At 35.4% G+C, this 8,300-nt stretch overlaps 2 protein-coding genes across 4 annotated transcripts; one reads left to right on the top strand and one right to left on the bottom strand.

Moving 5' to 3' along the window:
- Positions 1-358: 358 nt before the first annotated feature.
- On the bottom strand, positions 359-2,369 carry Cnep1r2 (CTD nuclear envelope phosphatase 1 regulatory subunit 2). Of its 2 annotated transcripts, none has more exons than XM_017625471.1 (4): positions 1,871-2,369; positions 1,659-1,730; positions 1,427-1,558; positions 359-1,364 (listed from the first exon to the last, which is right to left on the bottom strand). In XM_017625471.1, the coding sequence occupies exons 1-4, from the start codon at positions 1,890-1,892 to the stop codon at positions 1,201-1,203; spliced, it is 390 nt and encodes a 129-aa protein (XP_017480960.1). In that variant the 5' UTR covers positions 1,893-2,369; the 3' UTR covers positions 359-1,200. The 2 variants fall into 2 exon arrangements, with proteins under 2 accessions (XP_017480960.1, XP_017480959.1); XM_017625470.1 differs by having other exon boundaries at positions 1,427-1,561; positions 1,871-2,189.
- A 1,376-nt stretch (positions 2,370-3,745) lies between these two features.
- Positions 3,746-7,990, top strand: E(z) (histone-lysine N-methyltransferase E(z)). 2 transcript variants are annotated; one of them, XM_017625458.1, is made up of 9 exons: positions 3,746-3,965; positions 4,018-4,692; positions 5,335-5,495; positions 5,753-5,767; positions 6,474-6,574; positions 6,631-6,820; positions 6,880-7,016; positions 7,072-7,501; positions 7,557-7,990. In XM_017625458.1, the coding sequence occupies exons 1-9, from the start codon at positions 3,760-3,762 to the stop codon at positions 7,964-7,966; spliced, it is 2,325 nt and encodes a 774-aa protein (XP_017480947.1). In that variant the 5' UTR covers positions 3,746-3,759; the 3' UTR covers positions 7,967-7,990. The 2 variants fall into 2 exon arrangements, with proteins under 2 accessions (XP_017480947.1, XP_017480948.1); XM_017625459.1 differs by lacking the exon at positions 5,753-5,767.
- Positions 7,991-8,300: the final 310 nt, after the last annotated feature.

Below are 8,300 nucleotides of genomic sequence, written 5' to 3'. Positions count from 1 at the left end.
CGTTTTGGAATGCACCTTTTATATAGGCGACCATAAGGTAAAAGCTCTATGATCAACGTTAATACCCTACAATAACAGTTATAGTCATTTGATAAGAGGGTACAAATTGCCGCTTTAGACTTTTAGCCTCAAGAAAAAAAGGTCACAAATTTATTCATTAAGGTATGGCGGGATGCAAGACTTTCAGGTATTTAAGGAAATGCTGCTCTCAAATACCAGTGACCCGATTTTATAGAATTTATTAATATTAAGCTTCAATACGGCACACATTTTTTGTTATAAACACAGAATTGCATTATACAGAAATACGTATGTATTAATAATAATTTTTCCTCTGTGTAAATAAAAGTCTTTGAACGTAGCTGCAATTGGGGTTTTGGCATTCCTTGAATTTATTCATAAGTATTTACAAAATACAACTCCCTTCTCGCAAGAATCGATGTTTTGGATAACTATTTCTACAGTTGGGTCGTAACATACTTTTATATACATATGTACATACATAGAATATAGCAGTTGGAATACAAAACATACATACGTAATACGTATTACGCATGTATATATACATATCGTCGTTTAAAGTAAAAAACCGCGTATCGCCAGAAATTGGATTTGCTCACACAAGCTCTTGGCTCAATCCTAATCCATTCGTCCTTAAATATACTAGCCAGAAATGCGATTGATTTATAAAAAAGAGAACAATTTTGAAATATGAGTGTCTTTACTCTCTAGAAAATAATTTTTACTTTAAACGACGATATGTAGCTAAGCGAGCTCTCTACGATTAGATTTTTCAGACACAATTCTGCTTATTTAGCGTAATTTTGGATATACTTGTAAATTGCTTACTTCAATACATTCATACATACATAAGCTGCACTTCGTATAGACAGAAGATGTTGATTCTTAAAAATATCAAAATACATGGTAGTACATCAGTGAATATTGCTTATAATTAGCAGGTAATGGTACTTTTTTAAATCTAAAATTAACTAGGCTACAGCATACGGATTCAGTTTCTAATTAGATACGTTTTTTTCCATCGAGTAGATTGTAAGCATCCATGCCCTTCATATATGCACATACATATTTTGAAAACGGCCACTTTATGAAATCAATGCACAGCGTTGTGGCGATATTAAATGTAGTCTGAGCTGAACCGCCGCCCGTATGCTCGTCTCGCATCATTTTGCGCTTTGGTTAACGTCCACAACCGTCCAAAATATTGTTGGGTCGAGGTTTCAAAATAAGCTTTCCTGTATCGTCGCAACTCATATTAAAATCACTAAGTACGGTGCGCATTCGTGTTGTTATAATTTTTGGTGCAAACACCAATTTGTGAATGCCCATAATAAAGAGAATGGCTACAATGACATACAAGTATGGTTACATAAACAAATTAAAAGGTTTGATTTTAAAAATTTACCGAGCGCCAATGTAGCAAAGGTGAATATGGGATGCAAGAGCAGAGACTCCATTAAAGGCACTATAGATGTTCGCGGATCCCGGAGCCAATAAAAGGCACCAATTGCTGTGCATATGGAAATGGTGGCAAGAACTACTGCAAATATTCGGAAAAATAGTAAGATTTGCATCAACATTTTGTCATTCATACATATGTATGTGCATATGTAAGCATATCGCAGCAAATTACTTACTTCGCCATCGCATTGTAGATGGTCCATAAGAAGATACTACTTCCGTTAGTCTTCGCTCAAAGGCTTTTAAATCTGAAAGTTAAAAATAAGATACATATATATGTATGTACATATGCGCACATCAGAGTAAGCTAAATGCCCAATATAACATTATAATCATTCATATACTATAATTATATATGCAAATGAAAATACACTTGTACCATAAATACCTTCACAGGCCGATGGCTCCATAATGGCAATTTTATAGTTGACTGAGGCTTTAATCCTCTACTTCCGGTACCAATTGTATAAAGTTGTTTCAGTGATTACAGAAAGTAACCTAATATCTTACTAAGAAGATTTCATTTTATTTTTTGTGTAGATAGAATTTAGTGACTGCAAATTCACAATTCTTTCAGTAAATATGATTCTTGCACTCGTCCCCCTTTCACCGTTCTAGAGCTCGGATATTATCGATATTATATAGCTATATCGATAGTATCGATCTGAAAACTGTCGCCACTATTGATAGTTTTTGAAAACTATCGATGTCAGTTTTACCGGCCGTCTTCACATGCTTGAAAATCTGGCTTGCGTTCTGCGTAGGGATAAATCGATACAAGTAAATCCAAGTACATACTCGATACTTTTTTCGATTTACCAAGAATTTTTGTACTCTATACTTTTTACTGCGATCCAAGTAGGTATCGAAAAAAAAGTACTTGTATCGGAAGCGCAAAACTTATTATGATTCAGCATCTTCTTTGAAAAGCAAACCATTAGAGGAATGGGAAGATATGCGCACTACATTTCCGCAGCTATATAAGGAAACCTGTGTGTATATAACGGTTGTTGGGTCATCTGTTCCCGGCTTTTCTCAAAAACAGGTACAACTTTATCCAAATCTCGAAACCGCTTTCCAGGAAAGCTCTTGGAAAAGTTGATGTTTTTGGGAAATATAACAAAAAAAAATAGTTCTTTCCTTAAACTTATTTTATATGAAAAAAATTTCTCTATTTATCTTGTAAATATGTATTCTAATGTTTTTGAAATCAATAATTCTATGTACAAGTACTCGATACCTTTCCGATACTGAGTAGGTATCGATACCTTGTTTGATACAAGTACAAGTACTGATTTGAGTAATACCTTGATGGTATCGATTTATCCCTAGTCAATGGTACTAATAGACATAGACCGTTTTGCAGTATCATCGACGATATGAAACGGAAATTATAGTAACTTATTTTGATTAGTTTTTTGATTTTGGCCGTTTTTATTATAATTTATTCGTTAATTTTGAGCTCCAGGCCGGTTGTNTAAACAACAAAAATGACAGTTGAAAACAAGCAAGATTTTCCAGCACGTGAAGACGGCCGGTTAGCGAAACTTCACAATAGGTTCTTTCCCGTACGCAACGCAGGATCCAGCGAGTGCACAAAATAGCACAGAAATCATTCCCCTACGCAACAAAATGGGTAATAGACAGCGAAAATTGGAACGTATTGCATCGTAAGTGTCTTCTTCTTCTTCCTGTCGGCAACTGCTCAGATGTTTGCTCCGGGTAAAAATGGATAAAGCGTCAAAGTGCATATCAGCTGTTTTGTGTTTACATGTTGCCTGCATTTACTTGGTGCTTTTAAGGAATAGTGAATGTATTTTCAATCTTTATATTCTTAAAATCAAATTTGATAAACAAAAATGTAATTTATCTTTTTCTATCTATCTATCTTTAGTTTGACATATTGCTTTTTTTAATCGGTTATGTATTTCATAAGATATTAATATTTAAAAAAAACTTAAAAATAACTTTCAAGACTAAATATCTTGAAAACCAGAAGGCCCCGACCCGACCCCTAAAAGTGGGTATATTTGAAAAGCGGAGACGCCCAGTTTTCCAAAGGCAAGGTCAAAATTCGTTGCCCCGGTTATCGTAATCTCCCCATGAAGTTTACTAAAACGTTTGCTGAAGCAGCCTCATTCTTGGTTCAATGTACTAGGGGGTCAATTTTCAAAAAATATCGATACATCGAGTGGAAAATTTTCGATCATCGAAGCTAAACATCGATATTTTCGATCCATCGATGTTTTTCTGACATTGCTAATTAGCAGATGTTGAATGCTTTTACCGCCACTTATTCACCAATATATTTTTCTCTGTCCAGGTGAAGCAATTTCATGTAGCTTTCGCATTTTATGGAAAATGTGTGCAAATAAAGTTCCATTAGAATGGAAACGCCGTGTTAAAACGGAGTACATGAAAATTAGACAACAGAAACGCTATAAACGAGCTGACGAAATCAAAGAAGCTTGGATAAAAAACTGGTTAGTTCTAAAACCTTGTTTTTCTGTAAATAATTTCTTGAATGTTTTCTAGGGAGGAGCATAACTACAATGTACAAGATCTATATTGCGAGCCAAAAGTATGGCACGCTCAGCCTTATGATCCTCCTCATTTAGACTGCATAAAACGAGCCGAGGTTTCTGGCTATAACGGTAGCGGTCCCCAACGAGTCCCAATTTGTGTAATAAATGCGGTTACGCCAATCCCAACAATGTATACTTGGGCACCTACACAACAAAACTTTATGGTCGAGGATGAAACGGTGTTGCATAATATTCCGTATATGGGGGATGAAGTACTAGATAAGGATGGGAAATTTATTGAGGAACTAATAAAGAACTATGATGGCAAAGTCCATGGAGACAAGGACCCGTCTTTTATGGATGATGCAATTTTTGTTGAATTAGTGCACGCTTTGATGCGTAATTATACAAAAGAGGAAGAAACATCTTCTAGTGGCGCTGTAGGTGGGCAGATCAGGTCAGAAACTGTAAAAAGTGAAACGGGAATTAAGGACGATAAGGAGAAAGAAAAAGTTAAAGACTCAACTACCAATTTGAAGAATACAAAATCGGAAGAAGAAACGAATATCTTAAAGAAGGAGGATGAGGAGACAAAGGAAAAACTTCCGTTTCCTGCTCCTATAATTTTTCAAGCAATAAGCTCCAACTTCCCAGACAAAGGAACTCCACAGGAGTTAAAAGAAAAGTATGTTTATCTTTTTCGAAAGTACACTTATTTATTGCGCCTGTTCTGAAAACCATACGATTTGAAATCGGTGTGGTTTGCAAATAGGTTTTCAATATATATAGATGAATAATTAAGATTTTTAATGGAAACTGCTAAACCCAGTAGATAATTTAAGGAGTTAAAAGCCCTTCCGAAAGGCCTTCCACTCTACATTATTTTCTTTTTTGTATGGAGGGCTTCTTTCGCTACCCATGGAAGGCTTTCCAGAAGGGCTTTTAGAAGTTATTTTAGAGCTGCTTTAATTTATAAAAATCATCCCTCTTTGAAGTATTTGCANATATCAAATATGTGTTATTGCAACTTAAAATGTTTATTGAAATTAATTTGTAATGCTTAATAATATAAATTTACGTATTCGCGTAAATTGTAAATGGATAAGCCCTTCGCGAAGGCATCTTAGGCCTCTTAGAATGGCTTTAATTAAGAAGGCCTACCTAAATTATCTTCTGGGAAGAGCCGTCAGCTTTATCGCTTACATCGGTTTATTGCAAAATTATTTCTACTTTGTTCACAAATTCCCGAAAAGAATTTTGTAAATCGAAACGATGTTAAATCTTACGAATGTCACAACATGACTGTGGTTTTCTTTTGTATTATTAGATACATTGAGCTAACAGAGCACCAGGATCCTGAAAGGCCACAAGAATGCACTCCTAATATTGATGGGGAAAAAGCCGAAAGTGTGTCACGAGAACGAACCATGCATTCATTTCACACACTATTTTGCCGGCGGTGTTTTAAATACGACTGTTTTTTACATCGTAAGTATTTTTCTTTAAGTTGTTATTTGAAGGGCGCATTTATTGTGAATATAAAGAAATTAATGTTAATTCTAATTGTTATTAGCCACACTAAGAATAATATGTATACAGCAACAGAACAAAATAATTGTAGTTTAAAGAATCTCTTTTCCTTTTTCTTTTTCGTGCAAAAAACGTTTGCCTATTATTACCCAAATGAACCCCTTAAAAATGCTTATGATACTTCATATTGAAACTGCAAATGAACTGCAACTTAGGTCACCAAACGAACGGTGAGTTGTAGTTAAGAAAGCATATATATTTATAAGTCTCATTTTAAATTAACGGAATCGTCAACCATTTTTCACATAACTTACCAACATCATCACCACTGCAGTAGTTTACAGGCTCAAAAACCTCAATTCATTTACTTCTTTCAAATCCTTTTCAAGTTAAAAACAAAAAAAATCGTTACAAAGCGCCAATGTTATTTGCTTTGATAATAGATTAGAGTTTGTCTACCTGAAAGCTGCAGCATCAACACTATATGTATATATGTATATATGTATTTATAAAATGTATTGTAATATATCGGGACATTTAAACTTGGCAAATCAACAGCACTAGCTGGGTTTGGCTAGTATAATTAAATGTCTATTTAATTCCTTTAACCCTCATGAAAATATGTGTACATACCTATATATAAATAAGAGTACAAATAAGTATATAAGTATGTATGTTTATATTGACTTCAAAATTACCATGTAAGTTTAGAAGTGATATATGAACCATTTTATTGTACCTTAACTTAAACATCAGTCTCGCCAACATCATTTAACATTTAACCACATAACGCATCCACTCATCGCATCACCGCATTTTCTGATGTCTAACCTTCAATGTTAGTACATTAAAAACGGAGAAGCTAACATGTGCTCGCCATTGATATGAGTTATTCCTTATTTTTTATTGAATTAACAAACTATTGGTTTGGAATAGGTCTTCAGGTTGGCCATGCTGGGCCTAATTTACAAAAACGTCGTTTTCCTGAGTTGAAATCGTTCACGGATCCCTGTAGTAATGCCTGCTATATGTTGCTGGTAAAAAACTTCCGTTAATATTTTATACAGTCTGATAGTTGAGCTATTTTTGGTAGGACGGCATGAAAGAAAAATTAGCTGCTGATAGCAAAACACCCCCTATTGATTCATGCAATGAAGCTAGCTCTGAAGACAGCAATGACAGCAACAGTCAATTTAGCAACAAGGATTTCAATGCAGATAATGGCAAAGAAAATAGCATTGCTGTGAACAGTGCTGCCTCCGCCGAAATAAACTCTATAATGGGTATGACTTTACTTGCTTTATATAAATTTAATTGCTTGAAGTAAAAATTCTTATTTTAGCTGGAATGATGAATACAACTAACACAAAATGTGACTGGACGGGAGCTGACCAGTCTCTATTTCGCACATTGCACAAAGTATTTTTGAAAAATTATTGCGCTATTGCCCAAACAATGCTAACAAAAACGTGTCAACAAGTATGTACTTATACTTAGGCGTGCTTCTCTCCTTATCATTTATTATTAATTAAAGGTGTATGAGTTTGCTCAAAAGGAGGAGGCAGAATTTTGCATTGAGGAGTTGCGTCAAGACTATACTCCACCAAGGAAGAAGAAGAAGAAGCAGCGCCTATGGTCGCTCCATTGCCGCAAAATACAGTTGAAAAAGGATTCTACATCAAACCATGTTTACAATTATACACCATGTGATCATGCCGGACCATGTGACATGAATTGTTCTTGCATTCAGACACAGAACTTTTGCGAGAAGTTCTGCAACTGCAGCAGTGATTGTCAAAATCGTTTTCCTGGTTGCCGTTGTAAGGCCCAATGTAACACAAAGCAATGCCCATGTTATTTGGCGGTGCGAGAATGCGATCCAGATTTATGTCAGGCCTGCGGCGCCGACCAGTTTAAGCTGACGAAAATCACTTGCAAGAATGTTTGCGTGCAGCGTGGATTACGTAAACAAATTGAACTTACTCCTTATAGTTTGTTGCTAATATCTGATTATTCCAGATAAACATTTACTAATGGCACCGTCCGATATAGCCGGTTGGGGGATATTTCTCAAAGAAGGTGCCCAGAAAAACGAGTTTATCTCGGAGTATTGTGGCGAAATTATTTCACAGGATGAAGCCGATCGCCGAGGCAAAGTCTATGATAAGTACATGTGCTCATTCTTATTCAACCTAAACAACGATTTTGTGGTGGATGCTACTCGTAAGGGCAATAAAATACGTTTCGCTAATCATTCCATCAATCCAAATTGTTACGCTAAAGTAATGATGGTTACTGGTGACCATAGAATTGGGATATTTGCTAAGCGTGCAATTCAACCGGGAGAAGAATTGTTTTTCGACTACAGATATGGCCCTACAGAACAGCTAAAATTCGTGGGCATAGAACGAGAAATGGAAATTGTGTAATTAATAAATCCTTTTTTAAATGTATGTACATATTTCTTTATGTTTAAAATCATGTTTTGAAATGTCATTAAATATGTACATGTCCAACAATTTAGTTCAGTTCTTAACCTTATACTGTGGCTGCAATATTCGCAATGATTGGCTTTGGTCGTGATTTGAAGGTGAGCTTCTTGGTGCATAGAGCGCGTACTCTGTACTCAGTGCTTTGGCGCGATTTATTTTCCAAAGCAACTGTGTTATCTAGAACAGTGCGATCGACCGTCCTATTTAAAGTAGCGTCGGGATCACATGTTATACTCGTTTCGCGTAATAACATCCGTCCTTCATTGCTTTT

The sequence above is a fragment of the Rhagoletis zephyria genome, unplaced genomic scaffold (genome assembly GCF_001687245.7).
Source record: "Rhagoletis zephyria isolate East Lansing unplaced genomic scaffold, Rhagoletis_zephyria_1.1 Rzeph_scaffold_04056, whole genome shotgun sequence".
In the NCBI taxonomy this organism is placed as follows: Eukaryota; Metazoa; Arthropoda; class Insecta; order Diptera; family Tephritidae; genus Rhagoletis; species Rhagoletis zephyria.
This window is presented reverse-complemented; position numbering and strand designations above follow the sequence as displayed.

Excerpts from the sequence above, each read along its gene's own strand:
- Cnep1r2 (XM_017625470.1), bottom strand. The coding sequence starts at position 1,892 with ATGGAGCCATCGGCCTGTGAAG. Across the intron at positions 1,731-1,870 it reads GGAGCCATCGGCCTGTGAAG|ATTTAAAAGCCTTTGAGCGA; the intron begins GTATTTATGGTA and ends TTTAACTTTCAG. Across the intron at positions 1,365-1,426 it reads CTTTGCTACATTGGCGCTCG|CCATTCTCTTTATTATGGGC; the intron begins GTAAATTTTTAA and ends ATGTCATTGTAG.